Source organism: Phallusia mammillata, chromosome 5 (genome assembly GCF_965637545.1).
Source record: "Phallusia mammillata chromosome 5, kaPhaMamm4.hap1.1, whole genome shotgun sequence".
Lineage (NCBI taxonomy): Eukaryota > Metazoa > Chordata > Ascidiacea > Phlebobranchia > Ascidiidae > Phallusia > Phallusia mammillata.
In genome coordinates this window covers 13,708,720-13,733,135 of record NC_137256.1, presented here as the reverse complement: position 1 = coordinate 13,733,135, position 24,416 = coordinate 13,708,720, and the positions used below count along the sequence as shown (strand labels likewise).

The following is a 24,416-nucleotide window of genomic DNA, read 5'->3' as shown; positions in this document are numbered from 1 at the left end:
ATGTCATTGTTGGATTTAAAATATTAGTTGGTCTTCTTTCGGTCATGTCGTTTGTTACGCTTGACTTCACATCGAACGGCAGATCCCTGTTAGTTTTGAAAATACATTAAAACAAAAACATTTTCTTTGTGGAATCAACGCGTGGAGAACATTGCTTATTTTTGTTCTATTTAACTTTTAGCAAAAATGAGTTTGTCTTTACGGTGAGCAGTTTTCTTAGTGTTGTATCAGTAATCAGTATTGATTAGTCTTTTCCTTTTTAATACTTAACTCAATACTTATTAGCTCGTTTTAAGTGAAGAAATGACTTTCAGTTTTTGAATTGCAGCAACGAGCTTGGAATGGAAAAAACAAAACGAAGAAAGCGAAGAGAACTTACAACTGAGCAAAAACAAGAAATAAAGGAAGCTTTTGAATTGTTTGATACAGACAAGGATCAGAGAATTGATTACCATGAACTAAAGGTAAAGATCCTGGTGTTTTCAGGGATATACATATAGTTACTCTTACACATTAATTTACAATATATTACAGGTTGCTATGAGAGCTTTGGGATTTGAAGTAAAGAAGGCGGATGTTTTAAAAGTTTTAAGAGATTATGATAGGGAAGGTACAGGAAGTATTGGATTTGAGGACTACAACGACGTCAGTGAGTAAAATTTATAAAATATATATCTTGATCCATGTATAAATCACAGTACGCCAGGCCCGTTGAAGGCTTATAATAATATTTTTTATTTCAATGTTTGCAGTGACTGAATGGATGTTGGAACGTGACCCTCAAGAAGAATTCTCAAAAGCTTTTAAATTGTTTGATGATGATGAAACTGGAAAGATTTCTGTAAAGCATATAACTTAAAATATGATTATTGTTGCTGTTGAAATTGCAGTTGACAGCAATCCATTTTTACAGTTGAGAAACTTGCGTCGAGTTGCAAGGGAACTGGGTGAAAATATGTCTGAAGAGGAATTGCATGCAATGATTGATGAGTTTGACACCGATGGTGATGGTGAAAGTAATTTATGTTTCTGCAAACTTTGACCTATAAACCACAATGCAACATTGCAATAATCCTACAACTAATATATTTCAGTAAATTTGGAGGATTTTATTTCCATTATGACTGGAGATACATGAATTACTGTCTGGACAAGATCAATGAAATTCAGCAAATGCTAAGAACCAAGACAGAATTGAGAGTTGGACCAAAAACATTTTTGTATGTGATTCATACATATTAAATGCTTCATGTTGTTTATCTTTATAGAATAAAAGCTTTTTCCTATTTTAAACATGGGATTTTCACATCTCAAAGAGTTTCTTTTTCTATTATTTTCTATGTGTGTGTGATGTTGGCTGCTATATTTTGCAATATAAAATTGTTTTCCAAAGTCAAGTTTTTTAAACATTCTCATTATTTAGCAGTCCATGACTCATTAGTGGTAATTATTTCACTGGTGGTCTAATTTTCATTGTAAAATATTGTTGATTGCTGGACTACCATGTGCTTAGTGACCAATCCATTGTAAGGGCCATTTTTTTCAAAAAGATTGTATTAATCTCAGCATTGTAACCACAACTACAGAAACTTATTATTTCTCAATCCAACAATTTTAAATTGTTAAGATTTAAATTACCGTTGCAGCAGTCTGAAGATCATACTGTCTGTGTTTGGGTCAGTATGGTGTCCTTAGGTATACAATCACAATATATTGATAATGAACAATTTGTTGCGAAATAATAGGCTGATATTGAATTAAAAAAGCCTATAAATTATAAAACGATAGTAACAATACTTTAATAGCTGACATGAAAATCGCTACTGGTTAACGCAGTGGTTTCCAACCAAGGGGAATTCCCCACTAGGGGGGAATTATGTAATTTGTGTCACAATATTACTGGTTGTCTATGCTATGTGTTATTGTTGCATTTGCCATATATGAGCTGAGATGAATATTAGAGGCTATAGAGCTTTAAAATCGAGAGGTTACTGTTCTAACATTTAAAATGTTGACAATTCCCAGCAACCAGTTAAAAAATATACAATCGCGGCCGAAAAACACTTGCACAATATATTTAAATGTCTGCAAGATAAAAAGTAAATGCAGGAATAGGCGTCAATTCGTTGTTCAAGGTTTTCCAGTGCTTTGGGTGTTTGGAATCCATAAATGATGTAGGCTATATTTGACACGCATATAGTCCAAATTTAATTTTTAAACCTGAGATATATTTTTTTCAAAGACATTAGTCAAATTTAATTTTTAAACCTGAGTATATTTTTTTCAAAGACATTAGTCAATGTAATCAGCATTCACTGCTGCTTCCTAAATTTTGAGCAACGGTATTAATTTCCGGATAAACATTCTTTTGTTGTTGGAAACCCAGGTTGTCACATCCTTCAGTTTCGGACCTGAAATCGCCATCGTTTCTGCTGAAACGTAAAAAAGTAGAATTACACTGTAAATTTACTTTCAATATTGATTACTTGCAAGTTTGCAAGTGCAACGCTGAAACTTTTAATGGGGTTATTTTCGTTTCTATTGTGCTCTACGAGTTGTTTTACTTTTGCTTATTTTGGTAAAATAGGCTGCTTTTAGGGGTCTATAACTTCCATTAAACATATTAGCATAAACCGTACATTGAATTTTTGTCGAGAATTTGGTTCAAATCGACGACTATTCCCGTCTTGTAAAACACTTCCGCTTGCTCGATGGTTTCCATCATTGGTTTTCCGTTAGTTTCTTGAAAAGTCAGGGACAATGCACCAGCTACCAATGCTTAAAGAAATTTATGTATGTTATATATTCAGGTTGAAAATTAAAATTGTCTTTCAACAATCTATGTCGGTGTAGGCTACTAAATTTCGATATGAATGTGCATCGAATGTTTGTTTTTGTGATTACGTGTGGCGTTTTTACGTTTTCGCAATTGAAACTTTTTTTCGTGGTTCATTTTAACCCAACTCGCTAACCAAAGTTTTTTTCAGAAGAATCAATTTCGCTTGTGCCCAATCGATTTTAATCTAAGTTAGTTTGGTCCCTTGTGTTTAACTCTTTCCGCTTACTCAAAGGCAGTTACATAAAACTCATGTTATATGGGTAAAATTCGGCTAAAGTAGCCTACGTTGATTTTTATGTTCATATGTTTTTGTTGTTGTTTGTTTAAATATATCCCATAGAACGATTTAATTGTGTTTGTACATTATTGGGCTGCTATAAAGAGTCAGTTAGCAGAGAGTGACACTATTGTTTGAAATAAAATAAAAATTCTAAATTTTTGCCCTAATAAACAATTATATTCCGTCCAAAAGCAGTTACCACCCCCTGCAGGAGGTTTACAAGAAACAATGTAAACTTTATGGATACTGTCATAGTATTAATGATTTTGCTATTGTGACAAAAAGTTTAATTGCGCTGTGAGACTTATACATTCTCACCAAAAACCCCAAATATGACATTTGGCAACCATCGATACAAAGTCTGCAGCGATATAACGTAAGGAGCGGTAATTCCCCCGATACGAGAAGCCACAGATCCTGTTCCCAATCCATTGCTCCTAAACAAACAAATATATTTTTTGTGTTGGGCACCAATACGAAAAACATATTTACCTGACCACTGTCGGGTAGAGTTCAGTGGTGTAAATGTATATGATGGCGAATGACCCAGAAATTCCAAATTTAGCAATAAATGCAAATACGACACCTAGTGTCACGAGTGCTAAAAAGAAAATAAGCAAGAACTAACGTGTTGTTGTTACCTTCAACGTATCATTTTAATTTTTATCGAATTTATTTAAAAAAGTTATAGCCCAACAGAAACCATATACATGCTGCCGAATTCACAAAACAAGCCTTACTGTGATTGTCACCGGCGTATTCGTTGACCACTACACTTGCAAGAAGACCAAGTCCAGATATAACCAACATCACAGAGAGAAGCAGTCGTCTTCCCAAACGGTTCATTACCAATAACAACGCAACATAAGAAGCAAGCTCAAATACGCCATCTATCGGATAAATTTAGTTTATTACTTTACTTTGGTGTGAGAACAACTTTAACGTACTCAGCGTATTGTTAACGAAAATATCTCCGGCTAAGGAACCGGCGTTTAATGAGATTCCGTAGTAAACAAAACTGTTTACAAACCTAAAATGTGAAACAAGTCTTATTATTTAAGTAAAACCTAAAAAAATTCAAAAATTTGATTCTTTACCAGTTAAACATGACATTGAATGTTGTGAAACGTATTCCTCGATTTTTGAACAGGTCAAGTACCGAATATTTGATCGCAGATTCTCCCGGTAACTGATTGCTCTGTGAAAACATTTTATTTGGCGTTTTAAATTGACGGTTACCCAATTAACATCTGTTACCAGTTTCTTTTCTCCTGCTTCATCCCAATCTTCATCAGTCAGGATTACTTTGTTTAACCTTGCCATTCTCTTAGTCACCTAAAACAGGATAATAAAGATAATAACATATGCCTTTAGATTATTGCCGTTTATAGGCTAAATTTAAAATCGTTTAAAAGATAATTTTTCATTGGTATCTCACCTCCATTCCTTTCTTATCTTTCTCCATGGCGAAAAGCCACCTGGGCGATTCTGGGATGAGGACAGCAATTGCGACAAGCGGAGTTGACAAGATTGTTACCATGAACTAAATAAAACTTAAGGCAAATCGAAGCAGATATTTTCGGAAAATGGGTAAATGAAAAAATAATGATGGCAATAAATATTACAATCATGATCTTTGTTTAAAGATTTGTTTATTTCACATTAATAGCAATCTATTTCCTTCAATAGTTCATTTATCCTAATTTACTGTTGCACTGTTACCAAGTCAATAGAAATCATTCCTTACCATAGTTTTGTGCCAATTTCTCCAATTGTATGCCAGACCTCCAACGATCATAAATCCCAGAGTGAAAGCAATTTGATAAATTATTCCGAACAATGTTCTGTATTTTGAACCAACAATCTCCATAACTGTACACATTAGCGCCGAGTTATATTTTGCACTAAGCAAGCAGAGATAATGTATAAAGGTCAAGAAACGCAAAATGCGTTTTAAGCATGGGGTTTATTAGTTGCACGCAGATGACCTTAGACTTTTGGTACTCCGTAGTGGCTGTACTTTAGTGGTAAAAGTGTGGAAAAGGTGGCGATCGAAGCGAGCATGGTCACTGAAACTATTTGTATTTGTATAGTATCTTTGCGAAAATCAATTTAAAACGTTGTGCGATTTTTTTGGAAATAAACGCTAGTTTAAAGGTGACGTCACAATGCTTGATAAAAACCTTTACGACGTAATTATACCGCAAATTCCCTTGAGCATGTGCTTATACTGCACCCAATGGTTATTCCAGACTACTGTTGCCCGATATGAAGTTAAAATGCACTGACATTTCGACTTACTGTACACAAATGTTGCGATGGTCGTCCCGTAATGAAAGCCAGCAACAAGCGTTCGGAAAACGGTATACATTTCAACTGATGTACTAAAGGTACATCCAACCATGCTACATAATTCAAAAATAGCTGAGATAATGAACGTTGGTTTCCGTCCGTACCTACAGTGATTAACGTCAGATGTTGAGCAAACAAGTATACATGGTTGCATGTTGTTGTACAAAATGCATAAAAACGTTTACACACCTGTCAGCAACATTGCCGAAGAGAACAGAACCGATTAACATACCGACATAAAACATTGATGTTGAAAAGGGTGCGAGAAAACTTCGTTGACAAACAAGGTTGTACTGAAAAGTCACAGAAAAGGTCAGTTTTTGTGCAGGCGGTGGATGATTAACAAAGTTAACCATTGTAACGACTGCTGTTACAACAATTAATGCTCCTGGAGTATACAACACACTACACCCGAATAAAAACCAACCTGCGTTACCACAGTCTCCGTAAACATGCTTCTGTCGTACCAATAACCTTTGTCGCATTGGATTTGATTAGCCGATTTGTTAACGCATGAAAGCGTTCCATCGCAATTGGTGTAATTGTATCCATATCTGCAAACCACGCAGAAAATTTTTCCCTAAGTAAACGTTAAAAGTTTAACACACTATCTCACTTCCTGCAATAATCGTAAGTTCCAGACGTTTTATCGTATGGCGTTGTGAGGTTAAGTATGTCAGATTCGGTGAGATTCGGATACACTGTCGCGTTGTCCAAAGGGGGAGCCCGGCACCTGTATTAATTTATACTTTTCAACACAAACAACTGTTTTCACATAAATTTGCTGAACCCCACATCCAAGTTGCTTTATACATTGGCGTGATAAGCATGAGTGTAGATCTCTAACATGTTTAATTTATAAGGATCAGTATGTATGCATATATATATACACTGCTTATATATACAATTCTTGAAGAAATTAAAAAAACTTTGTCCCATTTTATGAGATTCAAAATCATCTTAGTCCCTCCTTGTCTGTCTATTCAATCTTCATCATAACTTATTATACGCCCCTAAAAAATATATCTACCAAGTTTTAACGAACCGGGCGTTTGTACAACATTATAGACTGTGGCATTGCCATTCTTCAGCACAGGCGTCCCACCTCCTATTGCACGTTTGTGACTGCGCAGGCTAACAGCACGTTTGTATTTACCTGTAATCGGGTTCATACGCTATAAAGACTGTGATGAGAGAATTAAAACCTCCAACAATGTTGTCATAACTCAGCAGCAAACAAACCAGAATTTGACAAAAACCTATTGCACCCACTTTTTCCAATAAAGTATCAAAGTTGATCATCTTTTTTCCTACACTGCGTCGCAGCAAATGGAATCCCAACAAACTGAACTCGATTTATTGGTAGTTGTTGACTTGACAAACATTTGCTCCTGTTGCATGTACCTGCAAACTAAACAAACAGATTTTGAGTTGAGTTGCGTTTATTTCGCCGGGCAAAATCGTAGCAGTACAATTGCGCGAAAATATTCACCAGGCCGGAAATAGCAGATGAAATATTTTTTTTTGATTGAATGGTTTACAATACAAGACGCTTAAAATTGATATGTGCTTAAAATCGATTTTATTTATGCCATTAATTGGGTTTGTTCGACTTTGTTTGAAAACAACGCCGCTCAGCAAGTTTTTTGCATCGGAAACACAAGTGATCAAGACACACTTTATTCGAACTACGTACCAACAATGTGAAAACTGGGCGGTTGAACTACGGTAACCACTCGGCTATCTTGGCGGTCACTAATTGTAGTGTCGTGCAAGTGCAGTGCAGTACATAAACAAAAGACAGCGCTTTAAGAGTTGAAATTGATATGAATTCTGACTACTTAGAATCTGGGTTTTCAGGACCATGTAGGATTGTAGGCTACTTTACAGCATCTCAAAAAGTTGATAGCTTTTGATCTCCGGCTAAATTTTATACGTTAGATTGGATTTAAAAATGTTTGTGAAAATATCTTTTTAAGTGCATTGCTTACAGAAAAATAACATTTTTTTGGCTGATTTGTATGTGGATTTCTATGATTTACTACCGTAATTTGTAAAGCACTAGCACAAGTAAAATGTAAAAATACACCAGCCTCATCAAATCTAAAAAAATAGGATGGTTGAGGCTTGAGGCTGTGTAGTGTAGATTAGGTCAGGGGTCGGCAACCTTTTTTGCACTGCGGACCGCTTTTTAAACTGAAATTTTATCGCGGACCGGCCTTCAAAAAACCACCAATATTTAGCAACAGAAACGTCTAAATTAGTTTATCATCCCTGGAATACAGGGGCAAAATTTTTTAAAGCTTTTAACCTGAAAAAGTATACGGCCCAGTAACGAACTCGTCGCGGACCGGTACCGGGCCGCTGACCGGCGGTTGCCGACCACTGGATTAGGTGTCAGCTTTGGTGTTTGTTATTGATTGAGATGACATTTTAACATAGATATCATAGTGATCTGGTGTAATGACAGCGTGTTGGACTTGGTTCGGTACGTCACGTATCGCGAACCAAGTGGCGGGAGAAGAAGAGAAGTATGGGGTTGTTGGTTTGGCTGGTTTATCGCAACAATTGAACAAAATCAAGTCACGATACTTTGCTGTTCGCTATTCCATTAATTGAACCCCAGATTATCGTTCTGTATATCTTTTGTAATCGATTTTTTTATTTTTTTGCAGAATTAGCTAGTTTGGACTGTTATATAGTCTTGAATACCATGAGTCCAGCTGATTTTCACCAGCTTTTGCTGGGCATTAGTTCTTCAGACAATGCTGTTCGAAGTCAAGCTGAGGTAACAAAAGAGCATTATTAAAAATCTCCATGATAATTCTTAGAACACTGAGTCTCGGAGAAATTCATGATTAACCCTTCATATTAATGTCTCAATAGAGTAGTGCAATGGTTCTCGAATTAAGCAGTGTGCCTATAACCAAAAAGCTAGTGTATGATATGGTCATTAAAGTTAATGACTGACTTTTGCACAATCCCAAATAATTTTGGGCCAATGACCACTAGCCCATACAAAATTAACTCATAAACCACTTATTTTTTAAGAAAAAAAGGAAACACTTTGCAAACACAAGCATTTTGGTCTAAAATGTATTTAACAAATAGAATACAAAAGAACAGTGCTCAGCATTCCTTCCTGCCATTGTTTGTTAATAAGTATCTAAACTAGAGTTCCTTTTCGAGAAATTTGCGTCGAGAAATCTTGAAAAAAACGAGTCTCGATTCTCAAGAAATAAAAAATTCTCAAGAAAAATTATGTCACGTTTCATCAACAAAAAGTACATGCGACACCTCTTATTTTGTGTATTCTTCGTTTTAACTTGCCCCTAGAACACACTGGGCACATTACTTTTTTCTTTTGCTCCCAAAACAGAGATTTTTAACGTGCGTTGCCACTAAACTTTCAACTTTCCCAGGCCTTTCCTCATGCTTGGTTGCATTAGATTTCTTTTTTTTTGCTGGTTTGCTAGAGAATCACTACTTGGGATTGCTACTAGAAGCGAAAAAGCATACAATCGGAAATTTCTTTGTTTGTTTTTGTTAGAAAATCGGCTTAAATAAAAATTTCGAGACTCTTGAGATTCTCGAGAAATGAATTTTTAATTTACGTTTCTCAAGAAACGAAAAAGTCGATAAATAGGTGAATCCTAATCTAAACTATATATAGTAACTGCAGCAGGGGTGGATCTTTAATTTTTGAAGACCTAATTGTTCTGAGAAAAAGGCTGATTATTGACTTATATTACATAATCACCAAGTCAGTACCTAACTTTTTTGGAGTTTAAATATAACAAATTGTTGTATTGATAAATTATTATGATTTAATTATTGAAAATTTGTAAATAAACGGCATTGTGTCAATAAGTATTCGGATATTTAGAAGTTAATTTTAATTGGGGTCACCACCACTTGGCAAAAGTTATCAAGGTGTCACAGCACCAGAAAGGTTGGGAACCAATGGTCTAAATCTTATTAAAATGGAAGTCTTATGTTGAACTTTGTTTTTTTGTAAACTGCGTGTCCGTAAAAAACATTTCTACCTGTTTGCATTCAGGAAAACTATGAGAAGATGCCCATTGTTGATCGCTTCAGGATGTTGGTTTTAGTTGTGGCAAGTCAACAAACCCAAGTGGAGCTGCAACAGCTTGCTGCTGTTTTATTGAGAAGAATGATCACTTCAAACTTTGACGACAGTTTTTCCGTCCTTGGTAAAAATGTGTTTGTAACTAATTGCTGTAGTTCGAAAATGTAGTTCTACCAAACTAAAGTAGGCATTTTACACTTTTTAACAGATGATGCAGATAAGGAAGAAGTAAAAAGCTGTTTGATTCAAACTGTGCAGGAAGAGCAAAATGAGTCTGTTCGCAGAAAAAAATCCGACTGTGTTGCAGAGCTGTCAAGAAAACTAGTTGGTATTGTCTTGTTTTTATCAATGCCTTGTTTTACGTTTATTGACTTAAAGTTCAAAGAAACATCCAAATTTTCCAAGACAGTTTTATTTTGTTAGGCACGTTTACCGCAATTAATGATATTGACAGCATTGCAAAATGACATTCAACATCTTGTCTGTTCCACCACAAGTCAAAGTAAAAACATTTCTGTAAATCAGGGTTGCACAAATGTGATTGACCGGTTGTTTTTTCGCTAACAGCTGCTAGTGTTTCTTTTTGTTTTGTTTGTAAGTTACAGCTGTAAAGAATTAGTGTTCATTTTGCAATATTCCTTCTACTTGGGTGCAAGTCCAGATTGATTTTCGATTTTTTTACATTAGTTCAAACAAATATTTTGTCGATGGTTGTTTCTGACATCACCATCAAATTTTAATGTAAAGCATCTGCATTCTGCAGCTTACCATTTGTATTGTTTTGCTCTGTATTGCTTATTTATTACACATTGTTTGCACACAAAATGCCTACAAGCAGTCTGATGCAAATGATTTCTTGACTGATCAGTGTTATCAATACTATATCCAAATGAAACACTCTTCTTACACTTTTTAATGATGTTTAGATGCCAATGGAAACAATTCCTGGCCACAAGTGTTGCAGTTCATGTTTGGCTGTGTTAGCTCAAACTCTCCAGGACTGAAAGCTGTTCCCTTGCATGTGTTTTGGTAATATAAATTCTGCAGCAATGCCTTACAGTAATCGGTAACAAACAAATTTTTATTTGGATTGTATTTCAGTCAGTTTCCAGGTATATTTGGCAACCAACAAGATCATTATCGAGAAGTGATTCGACAAATGTTGGGACAGTGTTTACAGATTCAGGAGCCTGAACAGGTGTTATATATTCATTCTTTACCAAATTTTTGCTGAAAGTATTTAACACAACTGTGTGATCAACAAAACTATGCTTTTTTAGGTTAGATTTCCTGCTGCAAAGGCTACAATTGCTTTTCTTTTGGACAATACTGGTGACAACCAACTTATCCGACAGTTTAGTGATTTAATTCCTGGTGTCCTACAGGTAAATTTGTTATAAATGGCAAAAAAATCATTTCCTTTTTTGGCACCTAGTGCCATCTTCTGGGATGTTTCATGACCCTAATCACTGTTAGTTATGGGTCCCCTTCCATGAAGGGGGCGCATATTGTTTTTGTCCGTATTTTTTTCTTTTTTTGTCTAACACTGGTTTGTTATCTGCGTTTGGTCAAGAAAGAGTGCTTTAAGTTTATTATGGGTCCCCTTCCCTGAAGGGGACACATATTGTTTTTGTCCGTATTTTTTTTTTCTTTTTTCTGTCTAACGCTGGCTTGTTAGACGCGTTTGGTTAAGAAAGAGTGCTTCAAATTTATTCAAATTTGCACAGATGTTAGTTATTAATCTAAATTTGATCCTCCTGAAGTTTGACCCCGATTGACCCAGCGGTTCACCCACAGGCCCCCAAAATGCAAAATTTTTAAAACATGGTTTGTTATATGCGTTTGGTCAAGAAAGTGTGCTTCAAATTTGTTTAAATTTTGTCAGATGTTAGTTATTAACCAAAATTTGATCCTCCTGAAGTTTGACCCTGAATGACCCAGGGGTTCACCCACAGGCCCCCGAAACGTAAAATTTTTAACGCTGGTTTGTAACGCTGGTTTGGTAAAGAAAGAGTGCTTCAGATTTATGCAAATTTGGACATATGTTAGTTATTAATCCAAACTTGATCCTCCAGAAGTTTGACCCCAAATTACCCAGCGGTTCACCCACAGGCCCCCGAAATGTAAATGTGTCTAACGCTCGTTTGGTCAAGAAAGACACTGTAGGCAGAAGTCCCAAGAGAGTAACTCACTGGTTTACGATAGCAGGAGGGCTCAGCTTGACGTCGGACAGACGTTTTACGAGACGTCGTTTTGGTGATCAGAAATCAGCTGTTTTGCACAGCAATGATATTTCGTTTTATTAAGTTATCACTCACATTTTTAGTTTTGGCAAAGGTTTCACACCTATGACGTGATTTAAACCTAATAAGTGTGCTTCGGTTTCGTATATGTCAAGCAAAACTTGTTAATCAAAATAAAGTTGAAAAAATAAACTTGACATTTTTGCAAGATAAATGTTTTTTTTTAAATGCTCGTTGTCAGGTCGGCCGCCGCATGACCACGGGTTACTTAAGGTCAACTAGTGGGTATTACTAACACAGTTCAGAACTTTCTTTCGTCATAACGTAGCGTTTTTTTGGCAATAAATTTAGGAATCAACACTCAAGGCATGTATAAATTAGGTTAAACGGTGTTGTTGAACAGTAAGGACGGCGTGCTATTGAAAACGGTGTCAATAGGTCAAACAGTCGTTGCACCCTGAGAGGTTACTACAGGTCAATGGTTTTGCGAAACAAAGTTAAATGAAAAACGAATTATTATGTGTACACTTGTAGCAAATTGCTTTTTAATTTAAAGTGTCTGTAACACAACTGTTTCTTGAAAAAAATGTGTTTAAAACCCGACCTTGGACGACAATATCTGGGTCAAAGCAAGAGATTAAATTGAAGTATTTGTTTCGTTCTTTTTTAATGTTTTTGTAATTAAATGACAATAATAGTGCAAAAAGAATACGAACAAAAAATGTTTATTGTTGGGTTAATGCTTTCTAAAAATTTGTCCTTAAAAATCTAAAAGTCACCGCAACATTTGTTTACCGTAAATCCGCACAAACACGCGTGTGGGGACCCATTAGTTTTTGTTTACAAAAACAATCATATGTGTAGATCAAATGATGTGTATAGTAAATTGGTAAATATCGTATAGAATATATAAAATGGAAGTATATCAGAAAGCCACCCTTCTAGTTCAATTAGTTGTTAGTTATTCATCAAAATTTGATCCTCCTGAAGTTCCCCAAAATGTAAATTTTTTAAAGCGGCTGTACTGACTAAGGTACATAATCTAGGAGTTTTATGCGTTGGTGCAATGTAAAGTATTTTAAAGAATTTTTGAACTTTTTATTGGATTCACCCTTTTTTCACCCCTTAAACTCTGACATAATCGGTTTTAGTTTAGGCCAGAAATACAAGCCCTAATGTGCTGAAAATGTAAACAATTGTTTGCAGTAGGTTACTTGTTTAGTATTTAAAATTTTGCCTTAATCGCCCAAATAGTTACCTTTACCGCCCATAATATGTGTACACTGTCAGTAAGATAAACGTCTCAACTCTCAAGCGAGTAATTCACTGCTTTAGGATTAAGGCGGGTGAATGCAGAGGAGTGCTCAGCTTGACATTCAGACAGACGTTTTACGAGACAGTCATGTCGGTGATTAGAAATCAGCTGTTTTTGCGTACAGAATATGTAGAATGGAAGTATATTAGAAAGCCACCTTTTTAGTTTTTACTGTTTTTGTAATTATATGACAATAATGATGCAAAAAGAATGCCGAAAGAACTTTTTTAAAGTTGGGTTAATGCTTTCTAATAATTTGTCCTTAAGAATCTAAAAATAACTGCAACATTTGTTTTTCTGAAAATCCGCACAAACACGAGTGTGGGGACCCATTCGTTTTTGTTTGCAAAAACAATCATATGCGTAGATCAAATGATGTGTATAATAAATTGGCAAATAGGATATAGATTATATAAAATGGAAGCATAGGCGTAGAGTTTTAAAAAATACCGGGGGTGCGACTTTTGATAATTGACGCCGATGCCTAAGCCATGTGCAGTATTTGTACCCGTATAGGACCAAATACCACCTTTTATGTGCTTTAGCCGGTAGTTTCTATCAAATTAATTTGCAAATAGTCACTTGACACAATTTGTTTGTGTTCGATTGGAACGTTTGCTGTGCGTCTGATAACGTCTGATGGAACGAAAGGGCGATTTGCCGAATCAACTATTGTAACAACGATTTAGTTACGGCGAAAAATAAAAGTAAAAGCAATTCACGTTTTAAATATACTGACTATGTATTGCTGACGCCTAAACTTAGGTCACCTTGGATCAAGTTTAGCCCGTTGCAGTGCTTTGCAAACGGACATAAACACGCTTGGAATCAATTCATTGACTATTTTACCAGTTATTTTTTATTGCAGAAAGTTATTGCGACAAATAATACTAAAACGTTAGCTTCTATGTCATGTTTATGCTGCATTAAAATGCCCGTTTATTGCGAAACAATTACAATTGTTACGTTTCGACCGACGTCTGTTCGATCAATGGCATGAGTGCGTACGCATTTGTTTAGCTGGAAACACGTTCTAAAACCGACGTAACTTGAACAAGGATCGATTTTGACGTTATACAAAGGTCAAGGCCGGGGGTGCGCGGCACCCCCGCACCCCCGTACTCTACGCCAGTGAATGGAAGTATATTAGAAAGCCACCTTTCTAGTAACATATGACTTTGTAGTGCTTTTCATTTGTTTGTGCTTTTCTGGATCTCTTGCTGTTGCTCAAAAAACGCAAAAAAATCACATCGGCCAGAACTAAAAGTTTTTTGTGCATGTGACCTTTTAAATGTAGGTGAATCTCAAGCCAAATGGTGCTTTAATGATCACCATGAAGCACTCAATATAATAAACTACGTGAAATGTCATAAAATTTAAATACAGTTGTTAGTTAGTGAGGCTGGTAGACTTTGATTGTGTCAGTGAGGGTTGTTAGCTAACCAAATCTCAACTAATTTTACATCCTTATGAACTGTTTGGCCAGGGTTGTGGAAAAGCATGGGTAAAATGTAATATGCATCTTTGTTTTCACAAATATTTGACATTTGCCAATGTTTGTGAAACAACAATAAATGTCTAAAAAAACTATCGCCCAACAAAAACATTACTGTGGAAAAATGCATGGCGGTACATGCATATCACAATGAAATCACTAATGTACAACAACAGAAGTTAACCCAGTGACCTAACAACCAGCAAAATTGTTTGTGATTTTATCAATGGCCAAGATAAAAATAGGAACCTAATTGAATGTAGATAACAAATATATATGTTGTAGGTTTGACATATGTGCTAAAATCAGTATGTAGCATGTAGTGTAAGTAAACAGCAAAATAGAAAACTAACCCTTCAAGTTTCTGACATTTTCACAGCTAAGTTAAAAATGTAAAGTTTGTATAGAGCTGTGTTACTTCCCAACAACAAACATCAGGATGCTGCAAATGCAAAACGAATTGTAGTTACCATGTCAGTATTTACACTTTCTTTTAGTTACAGTGTCTGTGCTCAGAGAGCTGCAATTGTGAATCTCTGACCTTCATGCTTGGGGTTGGGCATATGTTCAAAACCCATTAGGTTACCAACATTATTTTAAAACTTATTTTGTGTGTAACATTTTATCCTTTATTACAGGGGTACCAAACTTTTTTCACTGCGGGCCGGATAAGTTTAATAATGATTCGCGCGGGCCGCATAGTTTGCACGCCCCAGCGCCGTCTTTCCAAACTTAGCCCTTGAGGCGATTTTTGTAGGGGGGCAAGAGATGGTCTTATCACAATCCTATTTAAAATCTGGTAATGCGACTGTTAAATTGTACAGGTCTCATCTTATGAGCAATGCTTGTATGTTGCGTCACAAATAACAAAATAAGGCAATTATTTGCGCACAATTAACACTAGTAGAGTAGTAGTTTGTGACGTAACAAACCGGTTTGGATCAATCTTGGGCGTTGTAATTCTATGAAACTATAGGTAATATTAATTCTACATATCGCGACAGGAAATCTTTCGTAAGGAGTAGATTAATTTTTGAATGTTACAAAGTTATCAATACGATTTGACAAACCAAAATGTGTTCGCAGGCCGGATGAAATGGCCGTAGTTTGGTGACCCCTGCTTTATTATCACAGGCTGCACATGCAAGTGCATCTGATGACCAGGACAGCGTTTTCAAAAGTCTTGTTGAATTATGTGAGGAAGCACCAAAAGTAATAAGACCACATGTGGAGAATCTTCTGACAATTTGTTTAAAAGTAAGCCTTACTTGTTTGGAATTTGTTAATGTTGGGTCGAAAGTGTAAATTCCATATTGCAAGTCTTTCTTTTTTTATAAGTTTGCAGTTTGCTTTATTATGTGATTTTTAATGTACAATGCTTAAGAATGTTACATCGTCTACTTTAATTATGTGTTGTATGTTTGCTAGATTGTCTCTGATTGTGACCTTATGGATAATATTAGACAACTGACATTGGAAACCATAGTTACCCTTGCTGAAACTGCTCCTGGTTTGGTTCGTAAACAGAAACAACTAATTCCACTGATTGGTAAGAAGATTTTATAACAAAAGAAACTTGTGCTCCCAAATCTAAACTTAATATGCCTGTTGTGTACTTCCACCAGTTCCTCAGATGTTAGCTCTAATGATTGACCTTGATGATGATGAAGCATCACTTGCGGAGTGGTCAGTAACAGATGAGGCAGAGGAAGATGATTGTGATGCAAATACAGTAGCTGGGGAAAATGCGCTTGACAGATTTGCTTGTGCTGTGGGTGGAAAAACCATGTTGCCCCATATTATGGCTACTGTGCCACCCATGCTGCAAAATCGTAAGTGTAGCTTATGAGCACAATTTATGGGACAATTTACCTAGTGATGTGTAGAAGCTTTGGTTTGCCAATTTATTTAGCAAAATCATAGTATTTCATAACGATTCGTTTTTGATTGAACAATTTGTTGTGATTCGACCAAATCCAAATCTTTTGCGCACATAATTTTAAGTGCAAACTGAGTCTTCTTCCTCTGTACTAAAACTGTCAAACATACAATTTCAGTTGGATCCTAATTTAGTCGATTTATCACTTTTAAGAGACTTTAAAAGGTTTAAGAGAGTTGTGAAGTCCTTTTGTTCCTCATACTAAATATAGGTTTACTTTTATTTTGGGTGTTGCTTAACAAACTTTATTATGTGCAGCGGATTGGAGATATCGCCATGCTGGTTTGATGGCATTATCAGCTGTTGGTGAAGGTTGTCACAAATTCATGGAAGAAATCCTGCAACAGGTTGTGGATGCTGTTCTGCCATTTCTGCATGACCAAGTGAGTCCATTCTCTATTAAACCTCCAGGGCACCAGTTTTTGAATGTCAAAAGTGTAGCTTGTTATTTGAACCAATTCATGATTCTCATTTTTAGCATCCAAGAGTTCGCTATGCTGCCTGCAATGCTGTTGGACAAATGTGCACAGATTTCGCAACAACAATGCAAAAACAGTTTCATGCCAAGATTGTCCCAGCACTCTGCTCAGTTCTTGAAGATCAAAATAACCCAAGGGTCCAGGTAAAATATTTATATCCTGATAAACCAAATACCTTGATATAAATTGTAAATAATGAATGAATGGTATGTTTAAAGGCTCATGCAGGGGCTGCTCTTGTCAACTTTGTAGAAGACTGCCCTAAACCTGTTTTGGTACCTTATCTTGAGCCACTTTGCTCTAAACTGGAAGTAGTTCTATCCACTAAAATACAAGAGGTTTGTTTGTTTGTTTATGTTATTGCTCGTTGTAATTAGAGATGTACCGAATATTCGGTTTGCCGAATTTATTCGGCCGAATCGATCATTTTTGCAAAGATTCGGTTTCGGCCGAATAATTTGTTGTGATTCGGCCGAAACCGAATCTTTTACGAACACAAATTTAAAGCGTTAAACGTGTCTTTTCTGCTTGTTAAGGTCCACGCAATCTTTCAAAAGCCCAAACATAACGAAAATTGCGTCAATGTTTATCTTTTTCAACACATTATCGTTTTTCCCACTGTAGTCAAAAAAATTAGTAATTCATTGGCAGGTTGCCAATCATGCTTGAGGCAATTTTAAACCCCACAGAACTGAAATAAGGACGAAACACAACTATTTTGCACTGGCTGCCTGGTAGATAAACATTTTATCACATCAAACGCGTAGCGTATAACGACTTCGCGTGACGTCATAAATGATTCGGTTGATTCGGCCGAATTTATTCGGCAAAACCGCCGAATATTCGGTTTCGGCCGAATCGAAATTTAGCCGATTCGGTACATCACTAGTTGTAATACAAATATAACTCTGCCAATTTAAATGTCTAATTTAGTTTGTGGCCAAATATAACTCTGCCAATTAGTAACACAGTTTTTAATCTGAGGTGAAACTGCATTTTGATTTCAGGTAGCAGTGTTTTGTATTATTTTGTATTTTTTTCATGTTACATTTGTCACTAGTTGGTGCAAAAAGGGACAAAACTTGTGTTGGAACAAGTAACAACCACAATTGCTGCTGTTGCTGATACTGCTGAGGAACAATTTACTTCGATGTACGACAGATTTATGCCTTCGCTCAAGTACATCATGGAGGTAACTATGGGTCTATGTTCAAAAAGCATGTAAAATTGGGAAATGGATTAATTTGAACTTTCACATCTAGTAGATATATTTATATGGTTGTTACATTTGTTTGTTGTTTTATTTGACCCTGATAGTCCCAGTGATTATCTCATTAGATTTTTTGAAATTCTATTGGTGATGAACTGTCCAAAGGAATAGGCTTTGTGCAGTGACCATATGCAACCAAGCAGATGTGAGATTACCTGAATTCATTAGTATATTGATATACCCCTTTTATACAAATAGTGTAATACTGACCTTTTCCAGTTTTTTTTCATTCTGTTTAATGCTGTTTTTTTGTTAAGAAAGAATAATGGAGTGGGATGGAATGGCCATGTTGCAAAACCCTATTTTCTAGTCATTATTTAGTTTTCTGTGAATTCTATATTTTTTTTCATTGATTCTTAAATTGTTTACCTAGAATGCTCATAGCGGGGAACTTCGAATGCTCAGAGGAAAAACAATTGAGTGCATAAGTTTGATTGGTTTGGCTGTTGGCTCTGAAAAGTTCATGCCCGATGCACAGGTGAGATACTGTTTTTTCAAAATAAGATTTTTTTAAATCTTATGTTGGGCTACATTTGATTCTTTGACAAGCTGTGTGTAAATGTCAAATGCACAATCCTGAAAACATATATTGAAACCTAAATGTGTGTAAGTTGGTATATGTAGTTATTTTAATTCCAGTTTTGTAAAATTGCAAAATGTTTCCCAACACAACATTTTCATGATGGATAAAAACAGCAGTGAAATTGGCAACTTAATAAAATATTTTTTCAGGCTATTATGGAGCAACTTCTAAAAACACAAGCTGACATTGAATCTTGGGAAGATGATGATCCACAAATTTCATACATGATAAGTGCCTGGGCAAGGTAAAGTTTTTCGTAAGTCTTTATCATGTTAACTTTTTTCGGTCCAAACTGCCATTGAAGGCAAATAAATAGTATTTGTCCCAAAACATTCCGGTTTGTTTCTAATCTAGAAATAAATATTCTCTAAGGTATAATAATTTATTACTTATGCAATTGATTCAAAAACAGAATGTGCAAACTGCTTGGCCAGAAATTTGTGTCATACTTGCCTGTGGTGATGGGACCATTAATGAAAGCAGCATCAATCAAACCTGAAGTCACTATGTTGGATTCACAAGATTTGGAAAGTATTGAAGAGGATGAGGGGTGGGAATTCATTAAACTTGGTGACCAAGTAAGTTGGATGTTCACTATTCAGACTTTTGGGGAAAATACTTAGTTTCAGTATTTACATTATGAATGTAATATTTGTAAATGCTTAGAAATACTGTATTCATCTTCATTCAAAAATACTCAGTTACTTTAAAGTCTGAGTATAAGTCTCATCCTTGTTAAACGAATGGCTGCAATTTACCGTTGAAATAAACTCTAAACAAAGAAATGCAAACCTGTTTTTGCAGCAAAGTTTTGGAATTAAAACAGCTGGTTTAGAGGAGAAATCCACTGCTTGTCAAATGTTGGTTTGTTATGCACGTGAGCTGAAAGAAGGATTTGTTGAATATGTTGAGGAGGTTGTCAAACTTATGGTTCCTCTCCTTAAGTTTTACTTTCATGATGATATCCTTTGAAATATTAATATAATTAAAGTTGTGTTTAAACTGTACAATTTGTAAACAGAGTAAAATATATTCTATTTTAATGCGTTTCTGGTCTACTTTTTTCTATGGCACTTAATGCCTCCTAATCATAGCACTTTAATAAATACTTTGTAAAATAAATACTGTTGGCAAGTAAGGTTTTATGCAGGTATGGCTTATCTAATATATATAGTAAACTTTCTTAACCCATCAATACGGGTGAGGTCATCAGCGGCAGAATCGATTCCTCTACTAATGGAATGTGCACAACTTCGAGGACCAGAATATGTGGGACAAATCTGGGGTTTCATTTCACCACACATTCTTGCTGCAGTCAATGATGAACCTGATAAAGATGTTTTGTCAATCACAATGGAATCACTAGCAAGAGTAAGTAGAAAGGTTGTTGTGCTTGCAAAATAGCTTTGACTGAACAACTAAATACAGTAGGCCAAAATCTGGTGAAATTTACAAAAGCTTGCCAAACTTATTCTGTTGCCATTTTTAAGGTAATGCATGATTCTCAAAAATGTAGTAGTGTACTTTGTAGCACTTAAAGTGTATCTAACCAGTTTTGTGTTATGTTTTGCACAGTGCATTGAACTTCGTGGACAAGGTTGTTTTTCAATGGAACAGTATCAAGAATTGACAAAACTGTTGCACAAAATGCTGGAACAGCATTTTGAAAGAGCCAATGAGAGACTTGCAAAAAGACAGGATGAAGATTATGATGAACAGGTTAAGACTGTGCCATTGTGAATGAAACAACACTCTTAGATTTTTTCTTTTTGCATTTTTGGATTTGCTGTGTTCACTTGGTAGTACTGATTTTTACATTAAGGTTGAGGAGGCTTTGCAAGATGAAGACCAGGATGACTTCTACATTTTGTCAAAAATTGCTGATATTCTCCATGCCTTATTTGGTAGTCATGGCCCTGAAATATTTCCTCTTTTTGATTCCCTGCTGCCCCACTATGCCAAGCTGCTGGTAAAAGTTGTTTTATTACACCAGATAGCAAACTTGCATTCTTTGTCCTGAATGATGACTGCTTTTTAGGAACCACAAAGGCCTTATGCTGACCGACAGTGGGCTCTCTGTGTTTTTGATGATGTCATTGAATATACTGGACAAGAGGCACTTAAATACCAAGAGATTTTCTTAAGGTAGTTGTAAACACACACATACTAAATGTTCATTGGAAAATAACTTTGTCCGGTTCAGGCCAATGCTGACATACATAGAGGATGCGTCAGGTGAAGTGAGACAAGCAGCATCATATGGAATTGGTGTGATGGCAAAATCAGCTGGTGAAACTTTTGCTGAAGCCATAAAAGGTACCAAATGATGCAGATATGAAACTTTTATATGGGTCCCACTGCAATGGCAATGTTTGATTTTGCCTAAATGGTGCCTCCATTCAGTCCTAAAATTGGTGAAACTTTAAACAATGTCAAAATTATATAATATTTAGAGTTTTACATGATTCTGTATATTTGTTGGTGTGCTTGACCCAACAGTACCAGCCTTTGATTCTTAAAAAAATATAACTTATGTAAATTCAATTACTTACAACTGAAATAGAGTCTTAACAGTGTGTGCTGCAACAAACAGCAAAAATATAATGTTTATGTTGCCTTTAGTGTGCAAAGGCATCATTTAAGATATCATTACCCCATAATAGTTGCATGCTTTGACTTTTTAATAGATGTACAACATAGTTAGAGCTGTGTCTAATGCCATTCATTTATGCAGTGCTACTCCCATGATTGTATGCAGCTCGCTCATTAGGGTTTGGACCACTCTTGTGCAACTTGTTCATTAATAGAATAGTTTGGTTTTCTAAATGACTATAGTGATTGAAATGGGTATAAGAATGCAACTGAAAATTTGTTTGGATTTTGTTTGGGAGTCTAATTGGCCAATTGGGGGATGGATGAGGAGGCATTAGGTATTTGCTGATGGGATGAACATGTTTTTGTAGTCATGGTATGTCTTTGTTAAAGAAAATAAAACGGAATGAATGGCCAGTGTTAAACCAATTTATGAGCTGAAACCTTCTTATGCTATTACATGATTATTACAAGATTACCTTTTAATTTCTTGCTGACGTTGCATTGTAATATTGTGCTTAGTTTTAAATGGTAAATTGACCAGATACTTTTGACCGGTTAAATACCGAAACATAACTTTTGTTATTAGTAATGCCTGTAAATTAATTCATTTAATACAATTGTTTGTGAAATTAAACTATGTATTGGATTTAGATGCAATTCCAAGACTTCGGCGAACCATTGAAGGTCCCAGGGGTAGAGGTGTGCAGGGACAATTGGCTCACGATGACATTGCTCCTCTCGAAAATTGCATTTCAGCTGTTGGAAAAATACTTCAACATCAGCCAAATCTTGTTGGTTCACAAGCTGAAGTGTCTGCACTGTTACAAACCTGGTTGTCATGGCTCCCTGTGACAGAGGATAAGGAGGAGGCTGTACATGTGTATGGATATGTATGTGATCTTATTGAAAAGTGAGTTGTATTATTGGAGAATGTGTTCTTAGCGTAATATTTATTTTGTTTCTTATATGCCTTGTCTAAATTATGTGATTTGTTTTTGTTAGTAACAATCCAGTTTTGCTTGGGGAGAGCAACTGCAATCTGCCAGCAGTAATTTCCTTGCTTGCTGATGCTGTGTATGGAGAAGCTTTAATAGAGTCTAAAGATCTAACAGACAAAGTAATATCTATTTGCAAGCGAATTCAAGTAAGTCTTGCATATTTACCAGCAGCACATTTTTTATCATCAATGACTATACAGATGACTCAGTTTGCTGTAAACTCAAGTGACATTTTTCCATGGTGTACTGATTAAAGTTTTGAAATATCCACACAGCATCTGTATAATCAACATGGATTGTTTTAGAAACAGACTAGTAGCTCATAAACTTTCTTCATTACCTTTTTTAGGTTTCTGCCAATGATGTTTGGGTTAGCAGTTTGTCGATGCTACCTCAGCCTGTACATCTGGCTTTGAGCAATTTAATTTTTGATGTGGCTGCATGATACTGGTTTATGACAAGTATGAACACAAGTTTTTGTGTTATTTTTGATTTTGCGTGCCATCCTTCGGTGTTTTTGTGTTCAGTTTTGTTTCTTTCCTTCTAAATTTACCTTTTTGGCGCAGCACAGGTATGCACAACTTGATGCCACTGCACATATGCATAAAATATTTGCAAGGGCAAGCAGGACATGATATGCATAAGGAGATGGGATATTGTGAAATAATTTCCCTTTGCTTAGCAAAATGTAAATCTGTGCACACTAGTCACTGTTAGTGAAATCAGAGCCTGGTCTGCTGCCTGCAATGGCAAAAAGGTTGTGCATCCCAGCTGTGTAACATGTTCTGACACATTTATATTGTATATGACGTCGAAACCCTCGTATTTTGGAAGTAGAATGTGAATAGTTGTAATTTAATGATAAAAAGTGTACAGTGCATAGGATTCAATTTCTTTTCAGAAACTGAAACGTGTGGTTGTCGGCATGACTTTTTTGCTTCAAATGTTACATGCTTTTTTTCTTGCTGAAAGCATAACTGACGTCGGAAAACGTATACGATTTATTTTCTTCTGTATGTTTAACCGATTGATGGTTCATTGAAGTGTTTTACTTTTTAGGCAACAGTGCCATTTTTATCACTGTCTCTGCATATTTTTGCTCTTTACTGCCTTGAAACTGATTTTGCTGCTACATTTTTGGCACCTTTTTGCCACTTTTTGATAGCCAAGTTGCTGCAAAGTTTATTTTATTTATTACAGTGCTTAAAAACCCTTTCGTTTTTTTTCAGTCATCTTGAAATTGCAAATGTTTGATCAAACCCGGAAAATTTTATAGAAAAGCTACTAAGAACTAACTATATTTTTGGGTTACGTAGTTTTTGTCCAGCAGCACATTTCTATAGTTGGCAGTATCATGTCCGACAAAGTGCTTGGAAAATTCCCCTTTTTGGAATTTCCATCACATTTTTTCGGCTTTTTGCCACCACACCGTTTATCAATAAAAATCGGAATTATCTTGAACCCTTTATTATTTATTACCAATCCTTGGTACCTGTGCGTTGAAGGCAGTATTTCTGTTTTACCAGCAACATTCAAAATATTTGGAAAAAATTTACGGACTGGAAACAATAATCACAGTTTCTCTAAACCTGGGAATAGCGACCTTTATCGTTCGAGTGATTACAGAAACGCATTTATAACAGAATGGGTGTGCGTAGTGTCAGTTGATAAAAATCTCTTATTTAGATCAACAACGATTCCGATGTGTGAAATTGCTCAGCGGGCCATATTTAGACGTTCTTCAAGTTTATCTAACTCTAAACGTTTTGTCCGAGATCCAAGTCTACAACTTTATTTTTTACCATCTTCAAGAGCTTACTTTTATTTCGTTATTCCAGGTCCCTTTTGCTATAAACGTTACGTGGCAGTTCGCGTTGTACGTCAAACAGCACACATACACACCTTTAATAACCTAAACGTGTTTTCATTCATAAAATC

At 35.7% G+C, this 24,416-nt stretch overlaps 3 protein-coding genes across 3 annotated transcripts; 2 read left to right on the top strand and 1 right to left on the bottom strand.

The window, feature by feature from the left end:
- Positions 1 to 80: 80 nt before the first annotated feature.
- On the top strand, positions 81 to 1,397 carry LOC145229160 (centrin-3-like). The gene is made up of 6 exons (XM_080094449.1): positions 81 to 203; positions 329 to 464; positions 535 to 649; positions 753 to 841; positions 914 to 1,016; positions 1,095 to 1,397. Exons 1-6 carry the CDS (start codon positions 187 to 189, stop codon positions 1,136 to 1,138), a joined length of 504 nt encoding a protein of 167 aa, XP_079950575.1. The 5' UTR covers positions 81 to 186; the 3' UTR covers positions 1,139 to 1,397.
- Positions 1,398 to 2,305: 908 nt separating this feature from the next.
- Positions 2,306 to 6,773, bottom strand: LOC145229575 (organic cation transporter protein-like). The gene is made up of 15 exons (XM_080094924.1): positions 6,628 to 6,773; positions 6,088 to 6,204; positions 5,899 to 6,025; positions 5,661 to 5,764; positions 5,421 to 5,575; positions 4,867 to 4,991; positions 4,558 to 4,662; positions 4,377 to 4,454; positions 4,217 to 4,308; positions 4,067 to 4,149; positions 3,860 to 4,009; positions 3,612 to 3,720; positions 3,438 to 3,556; positions 2,640 to 2,778; positions 2,306 to 2,432 (listed from the first exon to the last, which is right to left on the bottom strand). Exons 1-15 carry the CDS (start codon positions 6,771 to 6,773, stop codon positions 2,306 to 2,308), a joined length of 1,776 nt encoding a protein of 591 aa, XP_079951050.1.
- Positions 6,774 to 8,118: 1,345 nt separating this feature from the next.
- LOC145230196 (importin-5-like) lies at positions 8,119 to 23,939 on the top strand. Its single transcript, XM_080095583.1, has 25 exons — positions 8,119 to 8,259; positions 9,532 to 9,685; positions 9,770 to 9,889; positions 10,488 to 10,590; positions 10,663 to 10,759; positions 10,842 to 10,946; positions 15,749 to 15,871; positions 16,043 to 16,163; positions 16,240 to 16,446; positions 16,812 to 16,936; positions 17,032 to 17,175; positions 17,251 to 17,370; positions 18,093 to 18,224; positions 18,676 to 18,780; positions 19,035 to 19,129; positions 19,298 to 19,463; positions 19,690 to 19,846; positions 20,084 to 20,256; positions 20,461 to 20,604; positions 20,708 to 20,854; positions 20,924 to 21,030; positions 21,089 to 21,201; positions 22,132 to 22,390; positions 22,483 to 22,624; positions 22,828 to 23,939. The coding sequence occupies exons 1-25, from the start codon at positions 8,185 to 8,187 to the stop codon at positions 22,921 to 22,923; spliced, it is 3,330 nt and encodes a 1,109-aa protein (XP_079951709.1). The 5' UTR covers positions 8,119 to 8,184; the 3' UTR covers positions 22,924 to 23,939.
- Positions 23,940 to 24,416: the final 477 nt, after the last annotated feature.